This window comes from Vollenhovia emeryi, unplaced genomic scaffold (assembly GCF_000949405.1).
Source record: "Vollenhovia emeryi isolate VEMERY1.0 unplaced genomic scaffold, V.emery_V1.0 DF939146.1, whole genome shotgun sequence".
Lineage (NCBI taxonomy): Eukaryota > Metazoa > Arthropoda > Insecta > Hymenoptera > Formicidae > Vollenhovia > Vollenhovia emeryi.
In genome coordinates, this window is record NW_011967220.1 from 1,624,042 (window position 1) to 1,651,843 (window position 27,802).

A 27,802-nucleotide genomic window follows, 5' to 3' on the forward strand; every position below is an offset into this window, starting at 1 on the left:
AGAAGAAAAAGAATAATTTTTCAAACAATGTCAGCAATTTTATTGCGCCATTGTTGTAGATATACCTCTTTTATTCTTAGTATTATAATTAAGAATTCAAAACACATATTGATTACTAGACACAATCTAAAATTTTACAAGAAATTGCATTGATCCTTAGTCTCTACTGAACTTTAATTAATGATCCTCCTGTTTCAGATTATAGCCCTAACAATAGTAAATACGCAAAAAGACATAAATGCAATTAACTGATTTTGATGCACTTGATCTCTACTTGTGATTTTTTTAGATGTCAGCAACGTAGCCCTTGACAATAATGCCTGGTGCAATCTCCGCAGTAATACTATCTTTGGCACCTTCCTCATCCCATGCATTCTCCTTGGCATATTTCTCTGACATGAGAATCATTTCGTTCGGGCTCCACTCTGGTGAATCTTTCCGACTGTTGCCGCTCTTGTAGACAGTATTAGATTCATCTAAAGCGTTATTGCGGTGATGAGATTTTGGTCTCGATTCTGGCGTGACGCTCTCGTATACTGGATTACGTTTCATCGAAGCACGCTGATGAGTCGTTTTTCGCAGCATAGCCTAGAATAACAACCTATTCTGAAGATTATGTACAATATGTAGCTTTTTGAAGTTTATGATTTAATTTTCTCATTTTTAAAATATGTTTGTAGGTATAATAGAAATATATACACATATGTGTGTGTGTGTGATGGAAAAAATAAACAAATAAGCTGGTATATTTTACTTGAAAGTTGAATGGAGGTGCATCATCGTTTTCATCATCGTTGTTCCTGCGTCCGATCATTTCTAATTCTTTTATAGGATTTACACTGCAGTGAAAAAAATTCTGTTATGAAGAGACAACTTTCTAATATTGCTAGAAATTTATGTTAACTACGATTATACCGATTATTACTGTTAGTATTGCGATTAATTCTGTTCTCAAACTCCCATTCTCTATTATTTCTGTTGGGAATATCTGACTCATAGTTGTTAAAATTACGCATTGCCGAAGGTTGTGTTTGATTGAATGATACTGCTGACGATGATACTTCCTTCCTAGCATATGCTGATCCAGTGTCATTCTTGTTCTATAAAATATAAATTTTTGTATATATATGTATGTTGAGTAATTGAAATTGAAAAATTAGTGTAATTATATACATATGTGGAGTAATAGAGTACATACTATGTATAGAGTAATTAAAATGTGAAAATTATTGTAATTACGTACTTTAAATTCTCGGTTTTTAAAAAAAATGTTATACTGCAATTTTTAATTTACAAACAAGCTGTAATTAAAGATTTTACTAAATATCAGATAATAATAACAAATAAATTCTTCATTTTTCAAATGATTTTACATAGAAATTGTTTTATAGAACAAAATTTTATTCGTTTAATGTTGAGGATAAAAAGTTGAAGATTTTTAAATTGTAACGAAATTTGAAATAATGAAGTTTTTAAGTAGAAGAAATGGGTATTTGTAAAGAAATGCTGAAGGTACATGTATGTAAGATGACCATAACTACTTACGCTTCGTTGCAAGTTTGCGGAGTAAGGAGTATAAGAACGTGTGGAGTCATGTTGATTCGCAGATTGAAAGCCAGAAATATTGCGGCGGGATGGTTCCTCCGGTAAACACTGAATTGGAATATTCGGGTCCCTCGTGAATGGAGTATTGATTAAACTTTGCTCACCGTTAACGGACGGACGATGAAGGGGCACACGGTGCGGCGAGTTTGTCGTTTGGACTTGAATATCTGAAAAAAAAGAAAAAAATGATATAAGTTAATATGTGACAAAGCAATTTATTGATTTGGATTTTTTGAACTCTTTCGAATTTCTTTGTAGCGAATTTAGGTACCTCTCGTGTGCACATTTTTGTTGGCCCAGGGGATGGTTTGTCTACGGAACGGTGCATCCCAGGATTCGTCTTCGCTTAAAGTAGATGTTACAGACCTGCAGGAATGTTTCTTAGTTTATTATACATATTGTCAAATTATTTAAAAAATTCAATTTTTAAACAGAAACCATACAACATAAAGAATGTACATATGCACAAAACTGAAGATTAATGTGAGAAGGAAGAAAATTATATGCGAAGAAAGAAGACTAAAAATACTGAAATAATCAAAAGAATATATAAAGCACCAAGAATCTTGATTATGAAATTAATATATTCAATAATAATTTTTGTAAAAGAATTAAATGCTACTGCAAAGTTAGCATCTTATTTTCAAAAACCGAATCTCAAGTTGAGAACAAAGTTATTTTAACAATATAATTTTGTAGTTCTAGGAGAGACCTATAATTCCTAGTGAAATGTGACAATACAGCGTTGCCATTAATTTTTAAATAATTTTTAATCTGACCGCTGGTGCTTCATCTTTGAAAACTATGCAATACTGACAGTTCCGATCGACTTTTTGATAATGCTCGATAGTGCCCACATAGTCTCCATTTTTCTACATTTTAACAATAGTTCTACCCATTAAATATTTCTTATACATATAATTACATATAAAACATCTATATATGGTTTTCCCTCTTATGTAATATCTGTTTATGTAAGAAAAATGGTAAAAAGAAAAATTAAATTACCAACTTTTGCCTTGCTTTTTTACAAAAAGCAAAATGCAATTGAATCATAAAATATTAAATATTATAAAATATCTACGTGCATATAATCGTATATGATAATATTTTATATATGTATATATACTTGTATATGAAACAATATTTTTCCAGTTCATGATAGCAAAACATCGAGATAATTGTTTAAATTTTCAAATTTTATGCGCGTCTTGCGAGTAACGTATGCGCACAGGTCGACCGCGCATCCGCCATATTTGCGTCGAGTCCGCGCCGCGTCGTGTTGCAAACGGCTGAACTCCGGTTGTCGTCCCGCGTGTTTCGTTTCGGTGTTGCTGCTTCAAAGTGTCTGCTGCTTGCAAAAACGTGCGGAAGATCGCGAGCGAACGTCGGGATTACCGCGACAGACTACGCGCGGACGTACTACCGATTCGCAAGATCCGATTTCCCGTCGGAATTACGGGGGTTGTAGCGGTGCGAGTCGGGTGACGCGCATCCGTTGCATTAGTAAGTTCGCGCCGGCGCAGCGTCGCGTTACAAGAAGTTGGACCGCGATATTGTTCTTCGTGTATACTTATCATTCGTGATTCTTGTGCCTAGTAAAGAACTCAACCCGGTAAAGAAGGATGGCTACGTCCGGACGAGCGAATTCCGCGCAAATTGTTGCCGCGTTTCGATTCCAGGGCCTAAATTCCGTACACGATTACCGACGACCATCGATACGTTAACGACGTTTGCGCAGCTTTTTCTACATGATAGAAAAGCTGCGCAAACGTCGTTAACGTATCGATGGTCGTCGGTAATCGTGTACGGAATTTAGGCCCAGCAGCGTCTCTCCCTGCTTCGGTGTCGCGACATTCAAACGGAAAGGGGCAACGGAAAGGGGCAACGGAATAACGATTGGTAAGTAAATTTCATCACTTTGCTTTTATATCCAGCCGATTTTACAAGTGTTGTATTGGGTATGTATATTGTTTTTCGTGTATAACACTCGTGATTCTTGTACCTAGCGGAGAACCCAGCCCGGTGAAGGAGGATGGGTACGCTCGGACGAGCATCCGGAGTAAATCGTTGCTACGTTTCGATTCCGGCAGCGTCTTTCGCCGCTTTGGTGTTGCATTCAAACGGAACGGAGCAACGGAGTAACGATTGGTAAGTAAAATTCGTCACTTTGCTTTTATATCCAACGGATTTCACAAATTCTGTATCGTGTATGTAAGCAGGTTCTCAACATCCAAATTCAATCACAAATCTTTTTCGCGAAGATTACACGATCTAACAATGAATTTTCCACTAAACGGATTTCACCCCGAGGGCAATCAATTCACGATGAAACCAATAGATGATGTCTCTCAATTTAGCAAATATCCTTTTATCTCGTATTAGATTATCTCATAATAGGGGTCTTACCATCTCAGTTAATACCCTAATTATTATCGAATATCTATGGAACTTATACGGTAAACTCACGTTGTAGTATCAACATTTTATAATACTCGCAGTTTTAATACACATTTCCCATTTAGGCTCTCGTTACAGGTTGGAGTTTAAAAGGTATTTTATATATAGGTAACTTACCCTCCACGTTTCATGTTCACGTTCGAAGGATCATTCATATAATTCACGTCGAAATACGGGAGCTCTTGTTGCATGTCGAAAGGCAGTTTGTAGACTTGAGGTGGTTTCATCTCATTTATGTAGGCATTTATTTTGGCATTTGGATCGATCTTTCCGAGAGATACGTGTTCATTTATTTTTCCCAAAGCTGCCACTACCGATTGATTGTACAGATGAACCTGTTACATAAACACTTGATAATTTACATTTGCATTACTTACATTCTTAGTTGTGGGGGGTTTTAATAAAAAGTCTTTTACTGTCATATTTTATGAAAGAAGAAAATGACAAAACTTGACGTAAACTGTAGATTAACAAATACTACTAATCATTAATTAATTTTTCTATTTGTCTGAACGATTTTTCGTAAAAATAATAGAAAAATTGTTTTACGACTCGTATATTGAATTAATAATACGAAATATTTAAATAGCTTTTTGAGCCAAAACAAGATTTATGTACCCACGAAACACGATCCCTCTGGAATATATAAATAAAAAATGCTCCATGTTTAGTTTTTCAGTTCTGATTGTAAAGTCATTGATGATGGCCGAATCAAATGTGCCAAAATGTTAGTAAAGAACATTGTAAAGAACATTAATTGAGCAATTAAATCCTACTTTGGCTCGAAAAGCTATTTAAGTATTTCGTATTATGAAAGAATTAATTCGTGAATCAAATTTAAAAAAGAAAAGAGATAATACCTGTTGGGATAATTGTACGAAATCTTGATAGCGGGCTGCACGGTACCGTAGGAGGACTTGGAACATGCTTTTCGATCTCCATTTGCTGTAATAGAATTTAATAAAATCCTTTGTCTCTTGACTCATCTCTTCTTTCAGTAAGGAACCCGTTTGCCTCCTTACCATGTGGCCCCTGTATGCTGAATAAGTATAATAATAAAGTGCAAGCAATTATACAAATGCTTATAAAATAAACGTGTTACATATATAAAATGTATAATATATTAGCAGTTTAAATAACACACGTTTAAGCTGTTGTAAAATTTCTTCAGATTTCATCACAAATCTCGTTAAATCATGTACATCTCGAGTTTAAAAAAGATATAATCATTTTTTTAAATTATCGCGTACAAAATTCTAAAAGAAGACAATTTCGTAAAAACTATAACTAAAACGTGTGCGACAGGATTTGTTTATTGTTGAGAATATATTTTTGTGAAAAATATGTAAAGTAGACGAATCGCATTTTAATCGAGGATAATTTTCTATATATTTTTTAATACCTACTTTTTTGTATCATCAATGCTGCTTCTTCTGTAGTGAGCGAGTTATTTCTCTTAATTGACGCTTTCTTCACTGAAACAATGCACATTGTCGATTGAAACGTTTAAAAATGTATAAAAATATTCGCACAATAGATAATTGGCGAATAGCACGATTTACTTGACCAGAAATTTACTTACCAATTTCCTTCTTGATGTTACTGATTTTCGAAGCGATGTTCTTACGCGCTAGAAAGGCACGCATCATGCACTGCACTTTTATGATTTTTCTCACCTGAGTCTCGTACAGGCGCGACAAATATTCCTCATTATAGTACTTTAAGAAGACCTTGGTCTTGCCGATGATCCAGCCTTCCATTTTTAATCTGATCAAAAGTAGTCTGCAGTTATCTTTTGTCATCTCCACCGTCTCGTCAAAATCAAAGGCCAGGAATTTGTATCTGTAATTAGAAACAGTCGTCTAAATCTTACAATATGAGGTGTGTACGTAACAGCAAAGTGTTGCTTGTTCCTTGATGAGTGTCGCATTATTTATGAGTATCCAATGAGTCGAGAGATAAACCGCCAACAAAAATCATGTACACCAATGTCTACTAACGCCCAGTGGGCATTACTTTATCTTATTATCTTATTTTATCTTGTATGTAATTGCCTCAGCAAGGCCTAATGCCCAAAAAATGCCCAGTAATGTCTAGTAATGTTCAGTAATGCCGCAAATCTGTACACCATAGTGCCCTCAGCGGTTCACTCCTCGCAATGAGTTCTTACCCATTTAGCTTCACATTAAAGCATATTATTTCTTCGTATTTAGCTTACTATATTTAATTGAAAGTATTATTTTGGCAAGATAATTCACTTACCTTCGAAGAAATTCTTGGAAAGGTATCCTGTACGGATATCCGCGTCGTCTGGCTTTCGCGGTATCGAGAACGGCTAACGCCCTGATTTGTTGCCTTACGATTTCTCGATAAAAGCTGCGAGGGACATCCTCGAGGTCGGTGCGTATGCACCTGACAAAATGTGTGCCACCGTTTCCCGCGCCTGTCGCGAGATTTTTCAAAATCTCGAGACTCGTCGTTCTGAACGTCGCCGCGCACGTTCGCATCTTGCGTGTTTGCGAGTACTGTCCTCTGGACGCAGTGTTATACTTCTGTTGAATTTAAATGAAATCTGTTTTATTATGATGTAAATTAAGAGATTAGTTTTCGCGAAAAGTTACTCGTCTTCAATGCTAAAATTAACGTTGCAGATAGAGGATACTTCGAATTAGAAATTGGAAATTGAATTGGTCAAATGATAGCTGCCATTAAGATAGACACAAATTAAATATACAGGGTGTCTCATTTTAAATGATCCACGCAAATATCTCCAAAAATGTGAAAGATACGGAAAAACGTTTCAAACAAAAGTTGTTTGGTTCGTAATAATAAATTTTCCGTATCATTAAAAAATGCCAGGTATGGTCAAGAAAACACTGACGTTGTTAAATATATAAACTTGGTGTTCCAAGAGCTATGTGTCTGTTTCCGACTAGTTTACCTACTCGAAACATAGAAGTCTCCTGCACAAGAGCACTCCATTTTTTCTTTGACGTATTCTTTTCCGCGAGACCCTGCGCGTGGACGATCGTCAGGTTCCCCGACTTGGTTAGCTTGTTGGTGAACATCTGCTTGACTGCATCGTGCGAGGAGAATCTCATCGTGCCGATCATTTCCGGCGGTATGAAGTCTCGATTTTTCGTGGCAATTTCGCTGGCGTCGTATATCAGCTTACCGGTATAATGTGCAACCGTGAACTCGTGCGAACTCACTGGTTTCACGTGAATGCCACGTTTATGTTCTTTAATCCTCTCGAGAATAAATTGAGCGTCTTGCATTTGCCGCGAAGCGTCGTCGATAATATGAAAGAGGCCATCTTGCTTGCTCATTAATTGATCGACCGCTTCCTTATTATCGTAAAAGCGTAAACGTTGCATAGGTATATCCTCCTCTTCTTGCTCTTGCTGAAACCGTAAAAGAGTACTCTATACAAATTCTTTTATTTTATATGTAATGTATTATGTATAAATTTCATTAGCTCATTGACATTATGAAGAAAGTTATGTAGAAAATTTTTATGATTAGAATTTAATTAAACCCAAGAGACGCGAGTGGATTTTAATAGCGTACATTCAACGTTTTATGAATATTAAAATGTAAAATCATAATAGAATATAATTCTTTTAAGAATTTATTAAAATTGAGGTACATTTTTTTTAAATATTTACAAACGGAGACTAAAACAAAGTCTTATGTATTTGTTATGAGCTTGTATGTTTCGACGGATTATTCATTAGAAACTTACCATTTCCCAAGCGAACACTCTTTGATTATAATAATATTGCATTTGTTCGTTTATCGTGTTCACCAATAGCTGTTCCAGCCGATTTACTGAGAAACATTCGAGTCCAAAGTGATCAAGGATGCTAATGGAATATTTATCGCCGCTGAAAATCGAGGTAGAGATTAATAAACAGTCATTGACACAAAATCCTTATCGATCTTTTAGTTTTCCGGCCTGCAGTTCCATGAAATCTTTGCGTAACTTACTAAAGGCTACGAGTCATCGAAAGCTTATAGTTGAAGGTGTTGATTATCCAGTCTACCAAACGCTGATAAAGAGTGTTCGCCAAGACATCCCGCGCCTCTTTCGCTTCTTCACAAGTGTGTTTCCTGCGTATCGCTGACCCCTTCACGACCAAGCAGTAATTAACGAGGGACCAAATGAATTTTTTCGAGTCTATGCCAAGTAGTTCCGCCACTGCAATTCGAAACAACCGATCAATTTTCATATCTCGCGGACAAGCACAATATTTTAACATTCGGACTCAATGTACCAAAGTAAATCTCTCATGCGTCGACGAGTTTAGTTCGGATTCAAGTTACCTCTTTTAGCAGTTTCGGTGTTGTCCACCTCAGCCTCTCCATTATTGCCTTCGACGAATCGAATCTCCCCGAGTGTCAGAATCGCTGCGAGGATTTTCCAAATCGTCTGGCAATGCTCCTCCATATCCATCAACTTAAAGCATTCCTTAAGTTCCTCGAGTTTAATCGCGTTATTTTGTGGCTCGCTTCTCACTTTGAACGCTCGTTTCTTTTCGGTGCCCTTGTCGGTTACTCGGAGATATCGAAGTTTTCTCCCACTTGGTAGGAAATACGTTTTCAATTTTCCTGATGCCTCGAGACCGTCGTAAAGGTAGTAAAAGATATGAAAGTTTGATTGATTTCTGAAAAAGTACTTTCTTGTTACGATATGTTGGAACACATTTTCGCGAACGATCATTTTCTATTTTATCATTTTTAATATTAATCACGCTGTAATCTAATTTGTTTTGCTATTTTTATTGTACACTTTTATAGTTTTATTTTCTGCTGCACTGTTTCCGTTTTCTCGAATTGAAAAAAAATTATAAGAAGCACCGCTTATACATATCAGATTTTCGCATGTGCCTGTATAATGATAACCCGTTGTACATTGGAATATAGAACGCGATATATCCTTTAGTGCTTCATACTTCAATTTGTTATATTATGTAAAACTGAAAATCACTAAAGAATTAGATCTTCAACTAAGAAAGTGGTTCAAGTAAATTACCTGTCGTGAGTCGACACGCGCCATTTTTCCAACTGATACAGCCAGAATATTGCGCCTGATGCTTTGCCGGTCGACCCGTAAGTCGTCTGTATTTGCAACATACATCTGGTTGAATTTGCATTCAGCGGTGTCGCCGCGTTCGTAAAAGCGTGAATGATTCTTATAGCTCGCAGCACCTTTGTTCCGGTATCGTGCAGACCCTGTAGACGAAAAGAGTGTAAACGAGTTCTATCGCACTTTCGCTTCACGTATCGCTAATACGGTCGCATCGAACCCACTTTTCCGAGGAACATAAGGTGCTCCACTAGATGCAGCATATTCGTCGTTTTCCCGGAGTTGCTTTCACCGGCCAGCAAAATGTGCTGAGATTCTTCGTTAAGCATGACATCTTGAAACGCGCTGTCTGCCACGGAATAGATGTGCGGAGCATTATCTGATCGCGATTTGCATTGATACTTTGCATGATGCTGCGAAATAAATTGCTCAAGTTAGACAATTTGTAATGACAGCAATCTTATTATTGAACACACATAATTGACAATTCTCAGATTTATTGTACATATAAAATAGCGATATTCGATACGTATGTGAAATTATAAGTAAGATCTAAAGAGATAGATTGAAAAACGAGGGATAAACCGCTGAGGGCATTGTGGTGTACGGATTGCATTACTAGACATTACTAGACATTTTTTGGACATTAGTCATGGGTGTTATTTGGCCTTGCTGGGGCGTTATAAAGAAAAGATAAAATAAGATAATAAGATCAAATAATGCTCACCGGGCATTACTGTCGAATTTTAATGCCTTAAGCCAGCGGCACACGATACTATTTTTCCTACTGGATTGCCTACGAGAACCAATAAAAAAAAACCAAGATTTAGCCCCAAGTCACCTGATCTAAAACTACAACCTTATTGGTTCTCCTACGCAATCCAGTAGGAAAAATAGTATCGCGTGCCGTTGGCTTTAGTGGGCATTGGTGTACGTGATTTTGGTCAACGGTTTACCCCTCGTTAAAAAGTAAACGTGCATTTGTAACTTCTTGAATTCTTGATTCGATTATGGACATAATCGAAATATTGCCTATACTTAGTTCAACAAAGTATGCAATGGTGTTTATTGTCGCGCTTGTTTTTTCAAATCTCTCTACCATATTAATGTTTTTTTCTATCAGTCATTCTTTAATGATAAAAGTTTTAAATATCGGTTCCGAGGAAGAGATAAACGATGTCATTTTTGTTAACGATTGAATATGCGAAAGTTATTTGACAGAAAATCGATGATCCAGCATAAGACTTACGTAAACATTGTAAATATCGTGCTCCTCGTTCGGGTTGAGTATCAATAAAATGTCGCCGATAAACGTGTGATATTCACCTCGCCGCAGTTTTTCGCGAAGTTCATCCAAGATCGCGTCCTCAGTCAGGATGTCCAGTGCCGCCAGGTCCTCCGTGAGCATTTGTTCCGGCGGTTCATCCTGACGGGTCTATCGAGTATAAATTAAGATTTTCTTCCAACACATATTATAAGTTCATTCACTCGCAGTTCAGATTGTGTTTTGCGCAAGTCGTTACCTTCAGGAAACCTTTACGAACTATTGATTCCGCTTTTCTTTGTTTCCTGCCCTTCTCCGAGAGATCCATCGTCAACGCTTTGATCTCTTGCGTCAGCTGAAAAATGACGTGCGTATTTACCCGTTTGATTCCCATAGCAATTCAGATGGATTGAGATATTCGCAGATTCTAAAAAAGAAAAGGCAGATCGAGTCTATGTATCCGAGAAGTTGTGAAAGGTTGAGGATCAAGTAAATATTTCGAAAAATGTTAAGCACTCTTGACGAAGAAATTTTATCACTGCGAATCTATTATCTTTAACAACTAATCGATCGAATTTGTGCATTTAGAAATTGCAGAAGTCCGACGGCTTATTGACGACTTGGTGATCGCGCTGTGCAATTTGCCTCTTCTAATTTGCAGTCTACATTGCACTGAATTCGTATATTACAGGATAATCGTTTTCGGGTAGCTCCGACAGAAAGGGGTGCTCGATGATCTCCATCATGTACGGCCTGTTCTCGGGATTCTTCTCGAGGCATCTGAAACGGATGTGTAGCTCTCGCGTTATTTCTTTCGCAGTGCTCGTTTGTATAATAGAGAGATTTTTATATCTATCCGGTCACATACTCCGAAATGAAGTCATTGAGATTCTTCGACCAGTTGGCGGGTCGGTAGAGAGTCGGCGGTGGGTTTCGAACGATCTGGAAGAGCGCACGAGTCGGATGCATGGCTTCGAACGGCGCTTTGCCGTCGGCCAGCTCTATCGCCGTGATGCCGATCGCCCATACGTCGACTCGACTGTCGTATCCGCTGTCCTTGCTGCCAACCACTTCCGGTGCCATCCAGGACGGCGAGCCTATGTAGGTGCGCCGTTTCTCGAGCTCGCTCTTCATCGTTCTCGAGAGCCCGAAATCCACTAGTTTCACTTCGCCTTCCTTCGTCAGAACGATATTGTTGCCACGGATGTCCCTGTGGATTATGTTGTGCTCGTGCAAGTGGATCAAAGCCTGAGGAACCAACATAAAGTGTAATAACGTTTGACGCACAAGAATCTACTTTGTGTGAAGCTGAGAAATTGCTATTTAGAGGTCATTCCACTTTAACGGCCCAAAAACTATGCTTATCTTTAACAATTTCTTTCGCAGTAAATACACCATACAACGAAATAAATCTTTTTGGCATTTATTAGGGCACTCTTAAATAACACACAAAAAATTTTGTCATAATTTAAACAATTTTTTAATTAAGCGTTTTCTACACCGTTCGAATGGCGTGTCAAGAAAGATGCGTTGATGACTTTTATCGTTCGGACTTACCTGAAACAAAAAATCAAAAATATTCTTAATCTATATGAGTGTGTCGCTATGTCCCGAATCTCAATTAAGAATTTTTATTTAAAAATAACAAAATGGTGCCAGTTTGAAAGAAAGTTTTAAAAAGTACTTTTCAACATTCTTAATTTTTTACTGTGAAAAAAATGGTTAAAGATAAGCATAGTTTTTTGGCCATTAAAGTAGGGAATGACCCCTTAATAAGAATTAGAAGCAAAGATATTAGAGACTGTTACACACAACAGTTGAATTATATATTCTCAGGGAGAAAACTCGTTATACGGGCTGTCAATTTAGCGACAGAGAGAATATTTGGCGGTACTAATTGACTTCTTTTAAAAATTGACAACTGCGGAATGCTATAAACTTTATATAGTGCCTCGTGCAATATTCCGAGATCGCAGACTTGAATATAAGAGCAACGCGAACATAACGTCTTCGGGGTACGGCGATGCGGAAGAGAAGTTGGCAACTCGGCACCTTCAGCGTCTCGCGAGAATCATCTTTATAGATTTACTGCAAATTGAACAATCTATAATTTGCCGTGCTCACAGTGCGTAACAAGCGCAGGTCAGCAGTTCCGACGTGGCATGGGCATGAAATCATTAATACCTGGTTCATCAGCAAGTCGCTTCAAAGCCACACTCCGAAGCTAAAGCTAAGCTACCTTGAGCGAAGGTTGCGCATTGTAATCGTGAGATTTTTCATTTAGTATTTCCGACGGATCTGCAATTTATTTTTAATACACTTTTATCTGTGTTTGAAAAAATTTTATGAATTCGTTTCGATTAATCAAAACATACAATACTCTGTGAACTTTCATTTTTGAGCTTTTCGCATTATTAGACTTATTGAACTCGATGGCAGTCTAATAATGAGAAATTTGAATAATTTCTGATATTATCTTCTTAAGGTATATCTGTGCTAGAAATTGTCACCCTTGTATGAAATTTATATTTCGCTGGAATAGTGTGTTCGACGATGTTTCGACAAATGAGATAGAAAGATGGAAAATACCACCAATGAACGCTCTCGTCGACCGGGCAGTATATAAGAAATAGTTACAAGGGTAAGGAGGGATCTTTCAAAGGACGAACGAATTGTTAATTGGCGGATAAAGATTAAACGGGGTATAACGATCGTGTAGAAGAAGCATACTGGTAGTCTCCATTCGTCTCCCGTTCTTTATCCATTTCCCGTGCTCTTTTTGCGTTTCTGTTTCGAGCACTGCGCTTGCTGCGCACTTCTCTTCGCGGGCATTTATTTCGCGTGTAATTTGCCGGCATTAAACGTCAGCGTGGTCTGATTTACCGCACGAGTGACCGTGGACGAATCGCTACCGGGCCCATGGAACACGTATCTGCGAGGAAAGGGCATATAGGGGAGAACGGGAGGAGGAAAAAGAAAGAGGGAGACGGAAGGGTTGCGTGTGCAGTTTCCAAGGTGGAGAAGGAACGGCGCGGGCAATCGGAGGGGTGAGGAGAAAGGGCGGGGAGCGCTGGGCTTGGTGGCGAAGGGCATCGGATTGTGCGTGCACGGGGCATACCCGAAAGGTAGACCCACATAATGATTTAGTGACAAACTGCTTGGATCGTAAATATTATCGCCGTGAGCCATGAGCCACTCGCGAGAGAAAGAATGCTGGGCCCATTACACGCCGTGCCCTTTCGCCGCGCTTCCTTGGTGAACTTGTGGGGCGAAGGGGGGGGGGGGAGACGTGGATTTCGAGAGAAATATCTCTCTCTCGTTAGACGAAAAAGAGACGAAAAAAAAAAACAGTTGGCTTATTGTCAATCCAACTGGCCAATTCCTTTATTTAACACAACGTTTCGACCTTATTTCAGGCCCTTTTCTTATTACAGCCGTCATTAATTTTATTCTGCGCGCACATAAATGACAATAATGAAAGCAAATAAAGAAATAAATAGTCAAATGTAGAGACGTAATGAGCAAGGAAAAATCAGTGACACACGAATCGAAACGGAAATGGTCACTTAAGTTCCATCCTGTGGCGTGCATCGGTCATTCGGTTTTTTCGATTCTAGTCTTTATTTTTCCGTCCATATATACATGTGGCTTCTTAAGTTCGTTGAGAAATGAGCACGATATCCCCACCAATTATCCGACCTCCTAGGAGAAACCGGAATCATGGAAGGTAGTATCATTGTAAATAAGCGAATCCGTTTTCCGTGACCATTAACTATTAAGCAAAATCATAGCAATTTATGAAACGGAAGGGTGTTTAGCTCTTCGTATCCCATTTCCCCTTTGCTTTCTTGTCTTCTTATTTTTGTCTCTCTCCTCTACTTTTGTATTTCTTTATTCGGATGTTATTCAAGTCTCAATTTGTGCTTTATTCGCGCCATTCTGTTTCTGGCTCGTTTCGTCATCCACCACATCAGTCCTTGCTTTTATCTCTCTCGAAACTTGAAACAATTAACGGTATGGCGTTACGTTTTATGATTGTCATAAACAAGGGTTTATGACATAATTTTTAATTAACGCGACTATTTAAGTATATCACGAGGCTAACTGATGCTAACCATTAATATATATTAATAATGATCAAAATAAGAGATAAATATTTACACTGGATCTGAATTACGTGAATTTATTAAGTTATTGCCTTGTTATTCCTTTAAATGAGATTATACTTTTATAGTTTTATTAAATTAAATCTTAGTTTATTTATACACACGTATACGTAGATATACATGTATGTATATGTAGCATTTATTATAGTATTTTTAATGAAAATATTGAACTAATTTATTGAATTAATTCAGAACATCAAAAAATTAAAATTGAACAGAACATGAATTCTAATCGACACATAATTGTAAGAAATTCACGAAATTATAGTATTTTAATAATAATTGTAAAACGAGTAAAACGTTTTGAAACTTCGCAGAAACATTTTCACATGTTTGAAGAAATTAATTTTTGATAATTTTTGAATGATTTCTTATTTGTCTTTTAAAAGATCCCGAAAGATCCTATAAGTTAAAATAACGATATTCAATAATTAATAACTTTTACACGTGCAAATAGAAAAATTGGAAATAATTCGTCAAGCTCTGGCACGTTATTAAGAATATCAGGTGAAAATTTTACGACGATAGCATTGATTGTATATTTATCCAATACATTTTTAATTCTGAAAAAATTTAATATATCTTTATACTGTGTATCTATGTCAAGAAAACTTATGTAGCAATAGAATCAAATTATTTTGTCAAAAGTTCACATATTTTACGATATTCGATATTCATACATAATTTGTATAATTATATAATTATCCTATAACTCGCGTACAATTGTGCAAATTTTTATTTCTATGAATAGTTCCGTAACATATCTTGCTTGGAATTTTAATCATTTATCGCATAGTTATCCTAATTATAAGTTGTATTTTTGTAAAGTCGCGAAATACCCCACTTTTTCTGTCTTGTAATTGCACAACGCGTACATACTTCGGCGCCAATGCGTTTTCCGTAATCAGAGGGATAACCTGCCGCGAGATAAAAGCATCGTCGGGACATATACCATCGAACATAATTATATCGTAATAACGCGACTATTGCCGTGGCTATACACCTACTATTATCATTTCTGCCGGTTCACTGGCGCGCTCTGTCATGCAGGTGATATTTATTACGGCTCTGTATCAAGAAAGGGAGGAAGGAAACGGAACGACGAGGGGTGGCGAGGGGTATGGTGAGGGGTAGATTGCGGCACAATTTTGCTGGACATTCCGCGACGGCCACCTTTCTCAACTACTATACCTTCTCGTACCCAAGCAAAAACTAATTACCTTACTCGGGCTCGCCCGTTTTTCGGTCAATCAGATATTTTCACGTTGTGGCATCAATGATTTATTATTAACCTCGCGCGTTTATTTTTAGTTTTACACAAAACGTGCCTCTTATATACCAAAGACTTTTCCAGCATTTATCTTCGTTTTATTTGATTCCTGTTGTATTACGTTTTCTTGAAGGATATTTATAATCGTCATCTACTTTAACTTATACATCGTCGTTTCAGTTACGCTGCTTATGAGTGAGTCTTTTAAAAATCGCAAAGTAATAATATAAATATGTAATACAAAAGAAGAATCGCGTTGTAAGAAACTATTGATACGATTCAACAACATGGTGTATATCTCCAGTATATGTAGGTCACAGTACATATATTACGTAACAAAATGTTTACCTTGATCACTTCCCTTAAGATAAAGGCAATATGTTCCTCTCGTATTCTTTTGTCACTTGCAATTATTCCGCGAACGAGATCCATGACTGTTCCACCTTCGCAGAGCTATAACATATAATGCCGTGTTGTTAGTTAATTGTAATAATGCATTTGAGTTAAAAGATTTAAGAAATAAAATAAATGTGGAAACGACCTTACTGGCACTTCTTTATTATATTATAAATTCACAACGTTTCGGCCAGTAACACTGGTCCTCTTCAGGTAACAAACTTACATTAAGTACCCGCAAATGTAAGATTCGTCAAAGTTAAAGGTGTAAAAATTCTGTCAAACGTCAGAGACTCTTCTCTGTACAACATGTCTAGTCGTCGGCGTTAGAATTCTGTGTTTGACATAATTTTTACATCTTTAACTTTGACGAATCTTACACTTGCGGGTACATATGTAAGTTTGTTACGTGAAGAGGACCAGTATTACTGGTCGAAACGTTGTGAATTTATAAAATAATAACCAAGTGCCAGTACGGTCGTTTCAACACTTATTTTATTTCTTAATTTCTCGACTGGCGTCAATAAGTTGCCGTTGAATCGTTAAAAGATTTAAGCTAGATGTAAAGAGCTCTCAGCAAAATTGCGCTTATTTATCGAATACAAATTCTTAGACTTGTTTAAATGTTACGGCTGACTTTATCGCTTATACGATAACCGTTGTGTAACAATTGTTAACTCTTTTCACTCATGACGTAATGGCGTAACACGAGATTGATGTACGTTAATTGAAATGCCAATCTAATTGCGGAAGTAATTTGAATGGGATTAGAACTAAGTTCCGCGAGGACGTGTGTATGCTCGTTTTCCACGAGTCTTTGAATAAAGTATCTGTGAGGATGGTTCTTCTAAATCCTCACCTCTCTGTCTTGCAGTAATATTTTACGTAAATTTACGTAAAACTTCCACTCTGATAATTACTGAATCATTCTTTATTTGACACTTTACATTTTATGGAAATTGATTCAGACAGAAGAAGATTCTCGTAATCCATTTCCCCAGAAATTAAGCATCTGGAGAACTTGTAATCAAAAAGTGTAATAAACTTCGCGCATATGTCTACAATTACGCGAAACGTGCGGTAATTATGAGCAAACGATCCAACGCTTCGCGTACATTAGACCCAAGACCATTTCATGTGAATCACGGATCGTAATAGATTCAACCCTTCTCTTTCACAGATTTAATACGGATTTTTCCCAGCCTCGTGCTTCCTTCGTTAAATTGAAAGATTGATCATTCTCACAGGATTATATTTATACAAAACATCGCATTCAGCCCAGATGTCTTGACGCGGTTTTGCGTTTAGTTTTGTTAAAGTTAAATTGCGAATAACATCTTATTCGTGTATACGCGACGATGAAGAGCGGATTTTGCCCGCAGTAGAGTCGCGAAGGGCTTTACCGAGGCCTTACATTCGCACCAATAAAACTCGCTCGATATGAAATACCACCGGCGATAAATCCTTGCCACATTGTCGTTGCATGTCTCTTTCTCTCTCTCTCTCTCTCCTTTCCCCTTCGGAGATCTCGGCGCTCGTTTCTGTCTGAGCCGACTTAAAGCCGATTGACTTACAAAACTGCTATTCGGTCCGCGCTGCACCGTCGACGAGATGCGTCTCCTTTCTACCGCTACAACAGCCTCCGCGGCCCGTTGCGCCTTTATTGCTTGTAATCTCCGGCAACGAGCAATCAGCGAGCTTAACGTAGCGACCGACGACTCATTACGTTTCTTCGCTGCGGATACTTAGCCCGTCTCCGAGGCTCGCACGCGAATTCGCTTGCCGAAGTGAATCGTGAGATTCAGGGGGATCTCGTCGTTTTTCGCGTGTTCACGCGTCGCCTTTGAATCCTGTGCGAGACGTGAAGGAAAGGGATTCGATCGAGAGTGTGAGTGGTCGAGGTTGAACGTAAGAAGCTCTCGCGAACAAATAAAGTCTTTAAATATCTCAATAAAGGTAGATTATATAAACGATAAAGGTTACTTAATCATGATTATACATTCAAAGGAATAAGGACTGAAGAGCCGCGACAGGATGTTAAACGTTCAAATAATTCTTAAAATAAGTTTAACATCCTGCCACGGCTCTTTTTAGTTCTTATTTCTTTGAATTTATGTTTATCACATGAGAACCTTATGAACTTTATTAATTTGTTAAAATTACACGGACGTAATTGTGCGTTTTTAAATCTAATTAATAGAGGATCTCGAAGCTGATGGAGAATATTTTCTTCCGTGTGTACTCATAAATCTTTTTGTGACAGCCTAACTTTCAGAATTAATGTGAAAGAAAGTATATCATCGCGTTATACCATGTAACTTTAGAAAGTTAATGAAGCGATCTCCTTTATGAAAATTTTTCTTCATCGACGCGTTCCGAAACGACAAAGGCGTGGCCGAAAAGATCCCGATTTCTGAGAGAGCTTGGCGGATTTTCGAGTGCACGTATTACGTCAACTCTATCGTCGCATTATCCGAGATAAGTAATAATGTTTCGGGCGCACACCGCGGAGGTCCGTCCGTAAATTAGAGCCGCGACGTGCCGAGCCTCACCTGCGTACACGAACGAGTTTAATGATTGTTTAATGGGGACGCGTGTGTCGTAAATTATCCGTGTATTCGACGGTCTCAAATGCTTGAAATTGCCTCCGGGTTCTGAACACGGGTATACACGGCTACCCTCGCTTTCTCCCCTTCTTCTCCATTGTCTTCCTCAAACCGCCTTCATCTTTCGTTCTGCATCTCTCTATTCCGTGTCCTCCTTCTCTTTTCCCTCTTTCTTCCTCTTGTTCAATTACAACGTTAAAAGAAATGCATTACGATTATATGGCACGGTGTTGATTGGAACTTTGCTGCGATTTTGATCTTTGGTATAGTAATGAACACGATTGCGATGTCTGTTAGTGAATTCGGTTGCTTGTACTAGTGCGCACTGAGTTCGCAGGCTTGTTTACGGTCAATTTTTATATTTAAGATTAAATATTTCTTGAAATATTTCGTAGCCAGTAAAATACGGATCATTTTTGGCTAAATGCTCTTTGAACGTGCGTTTAAAACAAAGTGAAATATAAAAATTGACTATAAACAGGCCTTGGTGTGCTCTCGGTACGCACTAGTGCAAGCAATCGAATTATATGTCTTTGTTATATCGCGTTTTACAAATATGCGAATTGTGAAATTAGAGATCTGTGTACTAATGTGATCGATTTTGAGAAAATTAAAGAATACGAAAATATTGTTCATTTTACTTCTATCTTAAATTTGCGTGACTTTTACTTTAATAAAACATGAAATACAAATAATAAGTTTAAGAAAGGCGAATATTGCGCAAGTGTCGGTTAGTGCCTTCTTTTAATTTGGGATGTCGATCACTTTATAGCATATAAATTATACTTCCATATTACGTAATCGTAAACTTTAATCTTTATACATTATCTTTTAATTTTATTATTTAAAGCTTACCTCCATGACAAACCATATTTCGTCGCACTCGGATTTCTTCGCTGATCGTCTGCGATATATTCCGTAGAAATCCGGCAGGTTTGGATGACCGGCGAAATCACGAAGAATACGATACTCTTCCACAATTAGGGTCTGTGTTTCCGGCGTGAGCTTTTGAATCTTAACGGCAACTCTTTTATTTCCTAAAACATAATCGACGTATATTTATTCTCCGCGTGTAATTTCTCCGTTGCGAGACAACATATTTTCCTGTGCTTCTGTATCTCGCGATTTATATTTTCATAGTTTTACGTTGTCGGACGTGAATACGCATCCTTTTGTTACGTACCGGCCTGCTGATCAATCCCTTCGTAAACATCGCCGCATATACCGCTACCAATGCGATCCTTCAGGGCATATCTCTTTCCTGGATCCTGAATGCTATCTAATCGTTTAAGAGTCATAGATTCTGCGTCCCGCTTCTTACCCCGATTTTCCATTTTCCCCTGTTCATCTCGGATGTTATCGTGCCAATCGTTACTTTCTCGTTGTTTTCCGTAACCGAAGTCGTTCATTATGCAGGTTAGATAGTGTCGATCATCTGAAATATTCTGGAATAGAAACCGAAATAAAAGAAGAGATAAACTCTGATCTACTACAACCAATAAAGTTATAAAGGCCTTGTAAAAATCATCCTAAATAATTAACAATGCTTAAAACATATGCGAGAAAAAGTGTTTTGTTAGCGATAGTGTTTGCAATTAGTAATTAAAAATTTTGAAACTGTGTCAGTATGAATATTCCTTTGAAGTAAATAAAATATTATTAATTTCGGGATAAACAGTTGCTTGACCAACGTATAGTTTTTGTAATACGGATTGTGTCGTATGAATTTATGTGTTGCTTTCTGTTTTCAGCAAACTGATGCTTGTGGATATGTCGACGATAGAGAAACGCTCCTTCACATCATAAAAAATCAGTATCGATATCTTCTTCTCGTGATCAAGTCGCAGGATCGAGGATGACTCTTCGAACGCTCTTGGAATATTTTAAGAGACGTCAAGATCGGGTTGGTCGGGTATTTTAGCAGCCCCCTTCCTCGGACCACAAAGGTGAGTGCTAATTATATTCTCTCTCGAGTGCCCCGTGAACGAGTGGTAATCGCTAATTAGTACCTTGCTTCCTGAAAGCTTCGGCGGGCGTTGCCGAAGAAGGATGGGGCGAAGAAAGGTTCGGAAAGGCGTCGTTGGCCGCGAACCTGACTCGCATCCCTGTCTGTTTATCGATCGTACGTTTTAATCGAATTATACAAAGCTTGCGCGTTGAGACTTAATCGAATTCTTTTTACGCAAACAAATTAAGACGCGTCCATTGCAATCTCTCCCGGAGTAAAAGTTACGTTTCTTAATTCGCGAGATAAGGAATAATTTTGAGGAATCTCCGCGTTAAGTTTATCATTGTCGTGTCAATAAATATTTGCAATTTAAGACCGATAAGATGGGATAAATTATGATATTTTGCAACCACTTGTTCTCGCAAATAAGGCGCTTGTTCTTGAAACGAGGGTTAAGGATGCAGTCAATAAGCTTCATACAGTTACAAGCTTCACGAAAGTGTATCGTTTCTAATCGGATTATCACAGCAAAACGCACAATCAAAATTTTGCAAATGAGAAATGCCCTTTACTTCTTTTTCCTTAAAGGTTTAATTTTAACTTTCTAACATAAAAGAGAACGCGCGTTTGATTCAGAAAATTTCTGTATAATCTTAATTGTTTCGTGATGGGACATCTTCGAGGATGCGATTATCGTTTCAGTCAATTTAATTACATGCTTCGTTCATTATCGCGAATTAAGCGTTACACCTTCGAGTTCCTGTAAAAAAGTAATCTGCCGTTTCCTTGACACGTATCCTCGGATCTCCGCGAACCCGTGTAAATCCCGAGCTATGCGCAAGTCGTCGAGGAAACCGCCAAGTATGCAGGGCGAGAAAAGAGAGGAGTCACGTCGTTAGCCAATTCATTTATTCCCGGTAGGTCGGCGCCCGTCCGGCATAATCCGTCGATTTGTCGGCACGGCGTGTCCCGTGTAATGCCGCTTCTTGCCGCTTGTAATCGAGTCGGAGGAAAGGAGAGCGACTCGAGCGAGAGGACGGCGCGTCACTGACTATATGTGAACGGCCGTAAGAAAAGCCACTCAATCCGGAGAACGCGTTCACAGTTCCATCCTCCATCTTCTCCTACTCCTTTTGTTACTCCCGGCGCCCTCCAGGATCTTCCTGCCTCTGTCTCCTCTCGTCTTTGCACTTTCCCTCTTCGTCCTGAGGCTGGGTCCTGCGTCGCCTTTCTTTTCGCCTTGCACCGCTGCCGGTGCAAGTTTATTGATACGGTGGGGCGCTAAATTATTGATGCCCGACTGCACGCCGCGAGACAGCGAAGAAGGGAAGGAGGAGGTGGACGTGGACGGATCCTGTGATTTCAGAAAAAAGTTTTCCGCGTCACTCGGTCCGTCACCGGTCTTCCCGCCGCTCTTCCTCGCTGTCTTCGGCTCGTCCTCTTCTGCGTATTAAACAAGGCAAGGTGAACTCGAGCCCGCGCTCTTTAAAAGGAAGGAAGAACTGCGGGACAACGAAACGCACATTGTGAGAAAGTTTCGCGCGATATGTATGAGGAACCATTGCAAGGGATGAGTCTACAATCTCTCGGATCTCTTCTCACTTGGCTCCTTTCTGAGAAATTCGCACTTGTTTACGTTGCTTCATGGAAAACCGATTTGAATAATCGCTGCTTCTTGAGAAGCGTTATTATTACTGTCATTAGATAAATGCTGTTCTCGGCTCCCCGTAAGTTTCTAGCGTCGCCATTGCTGAGATATTACCATACTGCTGATTATATTTTTCATTTCAAAGATGATGGCAATTGGCCAAACCCAATCCGTAGCATTCCAGAAATTGAATCTAATCGCACAACCGTGTTGGGTAACTATCGATTGGTATACATCGGTACACGCGAGGTAACGGCAGGGTGTAATTGCCGCGAGGCAACCGCTGATCTGTTGCAACCTCCATTTGCATTTCCCACGTCATCAATTGACGCATGCACGGTATAGAGATCAATAGGCTTCCCCCGACGCTCGTTTCTGCGTTTCTGCGAAATCGTACATTCGCCCCTCCAAAAAGCAGCTGTGGGAAAGTTGATATCTGCTCGGGCCGGAGGACGGTCGCCTGCCACAGCGGAATGTTAGCACCGCGAAACCCCTGGGAAGAAACGGCAACGGTAGTAGAGTAGTGGCAGAAGAAAAAAGAGAAGGGAGGAGGGGGACAGAGGGGACCGAAAACGAGCGTCGTCTGGATCCGACCGGAGTCGGGACCAGTTGAAAAGGGTTTCGGCACTTCTCCCACTGGAAAGCACCGCTGGTGCACCGCTGACAAGCAGCTCGCTCGTTTCTTTCCCGTGCTTGTGCAAGAACCGCCGCGCACTTGCCGCGCAGCGTCGGTAAATCATTTATTCCCTTTCCATTTTTCTCACGATCAATTATTATCATTGCGACTGAGACACCCAGGGAGCTTTCGCCCACTTTCATAGCGGACCTTGGACGTCACTGATCGAGTGACGTAGCGATTCTTCAAGGAGCGCGCGAGTTTGCGCCCCCCTGTTTTATTTTCCAGGTTTCTCTTCCTCCGTTTTTCTAAAATACTTCCCTTATGTAGTTTAGATTCTATCTTTCGTTTTTGGTGCAGACAGACTCGCCGAGAAGCAATCGCCGGGTTAAGTCTTCTCGCATGTTGCGCTTCGAACTACTCGCGGCGTAGAAACGCGTGTATCTCGAAGGCGGGACGTCTTGCGCAGTCCTTTCTTGCTTCGCGCCTTGTTCCTTTTATAGACGCCCAGCGATCGATGCTTTCGGCAGATAAAGTGTCAGCCTGCTCGTAGATTCCAAGCCTGAGGTGTTGCGGTTCTCGCGTTCTCGTCTCGAAAAATTGTGGCGACTGTATACGCTATTTCCGTCAGCGGGCTAATTGATACTGGGAACCTGGTCGCTCGGTCGTCTCTTCGCCGAAGCTCATGCAACATTTAATCTCCCGGTGTATTTTTTGGGCTCGCGCGAGTCGCAAGAGGTTCTATCTCGGCCTTTCTTCAGTTTTCTCTTTGCTTCATTCCCTTTCTAAAAAAGAGATGTTATCAGCGCGAATGTCGTTAATATCGAACAGTCGAGCCTCTTTTCCGCGCTACCGATTGGTTTTCTCGAAGCGCGGTGTGCTTCACTTCTCTTTTAGATTCATAGTGAATGAAGATTTGTGATTTAGTAATATACATTTGTATGCATCAACTATTGAGGTAAAATCTCTAATCTTAGTAATTAGAATTTAAGTAACAACGATTTTTGTTTCGAAATATTTTCTCCATTAAACAGAATTAATCGTTCATTTAATCAACACCAATAAGTTCGCAGAATGATACACAAAACGTAGTAACAGTTGCGGAACAAACTAATGTAAAATATTCAGTACAGTATTTACAATTTCGTAGGCGCGCCACGTCACCGCGTCGATAGAAAAACAATAACGAATTCTCAACGTTCGTTGTTGTTTTTCTATCGGCGCGGTGACGTACGATGTTTTTGCGTGCCATCGTGTACGTGAAGGTCGCTGCGTTATCATTCGCTCGCCGAACGTCGAGCCGGCAGGCAGCAGCGAGAGTCGGTCCGTGCGTCGTATTACTTTTCCGTTATCGGTTTCCGAGACTCAATCGCGCTGAATGCAGGGATAAAACGCTATTGATTTGCACACCTTTATTAGTAACAAGTAACGTTCCTCGATTAATTATTCAATTTTTACAACTTGTAATGAGAAACGAATTGCATGTTGAGGCGACGGCTCTTTATCAACGTATACATAGACGTTTCACGAAACTAACTCATCTAAAACTGTATGTTGTATTTTGTCGGTACTTTGTCGCGGTTACATCGCGTTTACGCACCGCGCTCTTAATTATCTATTGATTTCGTGTAATCTGTTCCATTTTCGGGAAAAGAGAGAAATTTGTATTACTTCGGCGTTCGCGCTGTAATTCGCTCTGTCGTTCTTTGCAACTCAAACGGGCAGAAAGTAAAGAAAGTCGCTTATCGTACATTGTTACATTATGTAAATGTAATCGAAAATTATCTCGATTAACTGTTGCAATTAATAACAATTATTTATCGCTGGAAACTTTGCTCACTTAATTTATTTCGAGGATTAGATTGAATGGAAAAAATTGTAAAATATCGTTTCGTTGCGGACTAATAACTACTTCTTTACCGCAGATTATGCTTTCGATGCTCGCGTTGCGTTTTATATCGCAAATTCAAAAGTGTTTTTATCCATTATCCTATTTTTCCGAATCAAAAATGCAAGCTGTTAGATTGAGTAATTTGTATCGTAGAAAGTCACGCGATATTTGTTAATAATATTTGGTGTGTTCCACGGTATTTCACATCGCGTACGGGAGTGCCCGAAATTTCGCGCGATTGATTAGTTTCGCGAGTGAGTGTTTGTGTGAGTGCAACAAGGAAATCTGAGAGGAAGGCTGGCCTAGGCGGCATCGTGCAACGGCGGAGAAATCGTAAGGTAAGTGTTTTACGTTTTCATGTTATTTGGTACTTGTGCAAAATAAAGCATCCGTTCTGTGTTTTTATTTTATTTATTCAAACGATTCGAACGAGGATTCGAATAAGTGTTAGAGACAAAACTATACATATAAAATTTTGCGAGTTTATATTTAAAAGAAAGACTTTTTCAATATTCTATATAATTATTTTAATAAATACCTATTTTAAAAAATATAAAATATAAAGTTTATTTAATACAATAATTTTGATTTTACATAGTTAATCTATAATAATCATATACATATTTGTATTGTTACAGTTGAACATATACAGTTAACGATGTATAACTGCTGTTGCAACTCGTATCAGTGAGTGATAAATTACTTTTTACTTTAAATTGACGTTACGCCTACTATTTTACATGTGTACAAATTCTTAAAAATATACATACTGAACTAGAAACTGTGCGCGCGAAGCGCGCGTTTTGTCATTTCTAGTCTTTTTTAATAATGTTGATGCCAAAAATGTCAATAGGACAGACGCACGATTTTTGTGTTGCTTCGCCTTGAAACAACACCTGTTTTGAAATATCTATAAATGAGAGATACCTAAACTTTCGCGTGTCGCCACGCGAGAGTCGTATATGAACAATTTTTTTCTCGTAATATACAATATATTTTACAAATTCCATAATAAAATATGGTAAATTTGCTTCGAGAAGACTAGCTGTAGAACGCATTTAAAACGACGTTATACTTTTTGGTTTACTGGTTATTTATTTAAATACCTTCTTTATATTTTTTCTGTACTTGAAAAATTAGAGACTATAAACTACGTTACATATGTTGAATGTGAGTAACATATTTGCTTTATTGATTTTGTCTTAGATTTTGTATTATAGAGAGACAATCTTTGAAAAATCTGTGAATTGAAGTGATAAGAGACAATACGCTGCAGATTAAGTTCCAGCTAGACGCTTCTCTTTTATCAAGCTCTCGTTACTGCGATTAGTATGGAATTTGTTTTCTATCAAATAGGAAGAATAAAAATGATTACCTGCACGTGTTGCAAATAGTCTAACTGAGCTCAATCGTGACACATTTAATCAGTTTCCCAACAAAATTACCGAATTACACTATCCGCGCGTTACTCTTCGCCGTCGCACCCGTTGCCACTCCTCGACTTCATTATTTCTCGCGTATACGTGACTTTCCTTCACGGCCCTCACATCCGCGATACGGTAGGCGTGGTGACGACGAGAAGAGGGTGCGCGAAAATTATACTTACTTACGTAAGGGACGCCGCTCTCTCTCAAGTTGTCCCGCGCGACGGAATTCACCTCTAATTAAAACGCGTCTAGCAGGTCGTGCAGGCCCCGCGGCGTTCACCCTTGCAAGTGCTAGCCGCGACTGTGTATATTACGAGTGTATACTACGTCGCATTCGCAGGGGGGTGACGGCCATCAGTGTGCGAGGGATGCGATACTTGGCTTCCATGATCCAATAATACCGACTTAATTAGCTAACTGTCTAACTCGAAGCAAGCCTGTTAGCTCATTGATTTCACTCGTCAGACTGCCGTCCAACCATCCCGCTATCCTATCCTCCTCCCGTGGAAATCCATATTATCTTTCATTCATCGTTATAGGATCATTCTAAGTCCTATCGAGAATCGTCTAGGCCGCATGAATGATCTTTGGCCCTTTCCCCTTTTCTCGCCCCCCTTCGTCTTTCTCTCAGGCTTTTCAAATTGCTCATCCGGATCGAGATACTTAATAAGTTCGTTGCTTTCCAGCGCTTGCGCTTAATCTTTCGCAGACATCTTAATCTTTTCATAGGATATTCATGAGAAAAGAAATATTTGGAGATAATACATTTATCGTCGCGATATAAATTAGAATAATACTGAAAAATCGAAATTTTTCACTTATTTATTATAGCACTTAGTAAAAAATAAAAAGAAACGTCATACATTTTTGCTTCCTCGTAGAGGAAGCTTTGTTTTCGTGAAACAATTTTATTTAAATAAGTAATAAAAGAAATAAATAGGAGAAAGATTGCGTTGTACGTGCACATGAGTTTGCGTCTAAGTTCGTTTCTTCGATGTATTGTACTTTGGAAAAAGATCTCTTGAAGCGGCGCGCGCGATTAATGCGGTTTATCGGAGCTTCTTCAGGATTGTCCTGATCACTGTCGTCGTCAAAGGAAGCCGCTCGCTGTCGCCGAGGCTGTGCAATTAATGCGGATGTGCACCTTACACCACTCCTTCTTGCTTCCTTGCGAGGGTTTCCTTGGATTTCGACGTTTTATCGCGGATGCGTATAACTGCCACTTTGCTTAATAGTCGTTAACTTAGCAGTTTGTTATTCGCGGGAATTTATAAAAAAGTTTTATATCTTTGGGAGCTTGTAAAAAGTAATTAACCGTCTTTCGCTTGCGAGGGCACAAATAACTCGGTAATCTGCCGTTAGTTTGCGTCAATCCGTGATGTTTGAATATCGGCACGATTGAATTCATCCAACGAC

General features: G+C 38.9%; 1 protein-coding gene across 3 annotated transcripts; it reads right to left on the minus strand.

Annotated features, from left to right (window-relative positions):
- Nucleotides 1-13: 13 nt before the first annotated feature.
- On the minus strand, nucleotides 14-26,739 carry LOC105566206 (neither inactivation nor afterpotential protein C). 3 transcript variants are annotated; one of them, XM_012020028.1, is made up of 24 exons: nucleotides 26,566-26,738; nucleotides 20,040-20,301; nucleotides 19,712-19,893; nucleotides 16,203-16,307; nucleotides 11,287-11,666; nucleotides 11,108-11,198; nucleotides 10,678-10,773; nucleotides 10,404-10,589; nucleotides 9,379-9,567; nucleotides 9,101-9,300; nucleotides 8,392-8,732; nucleotides 8,056-8,266; nucleotides 7,811-7,952; nucleotides 7,011-7,469; nucleotides 6,328-6,617; nucleotides 5,648-5,907; nucleotides 5,472-5,540; nucleotides 4,926-5,104; nucleotides 4,183-4,400; nucleotides 1,877-1,971; nucleotides 1,546-1,772; nucleotides 916-1,100; nucleotides 755-839; nucleotides 14-588 (listed from the first exon to the last, which is right to left on the minus strand). In XM_012020028.1, the coding sequence occupies exons 2-24, from the start codon at nucleotides 20,263-20,265 to the stop codon at nucleotides 286-288; spliced, it is 4,719 nt and encodes a 1,572-aa protein (XP_011875418.1). In that variant the 5' UTR covers nucleotides 20,266-20,301; nucleotides 26,566-26,738; the 3' UTR covers nucleotides 14-285. The 3 variants fall into 3 exon arrangements, with proteins under 3 accessions (XP_011875418.1, XP_011875419.1, XP_011875420.1); XM_012020029.1 differs by lacking the exon at nucleotides 26,566-26,738 and adding an exon at nucleotides 26,335-26,517; XM_012020030.1 differs by lacking the exon at nucleotides 14-588 and having other exon boundaries at nucleotides 757-839; nucleotides 926-1,100; nucleotides 26,566-26,739.
- Between the last annotated feature and the right edge of the window lie 1,063 nt (nucleotides 26,740-27,802).

What these genes read in the sequence shown, in the direction of transcription:
- LOC105566206 (XM_012020028.1), bottom strand. Translation starts at nt 20,265, where the DNA reads ATGAACGACTTCGGTTACGGAAAACAACGAGAAAGTAACGATTGGCAC. An exon ending in AGGGATTGATCAGCAGGCCG is followed by an intron (nt 19,894 to 20,039) that starts GTACGTAACAAA and finishes ATTATGTTTTAG; the next exon opens with GAAATAAAAGAGTTGCCGTT. An exon ending in TTCCAAGAATTTCTTCGAAG is followed by an intron (nt 5,908 to 6,327) that starts GTAAGTGAATTA and finishes TTCTAATTACAG; the next exon opens with ATACAAATTCCTGGCCTTTG.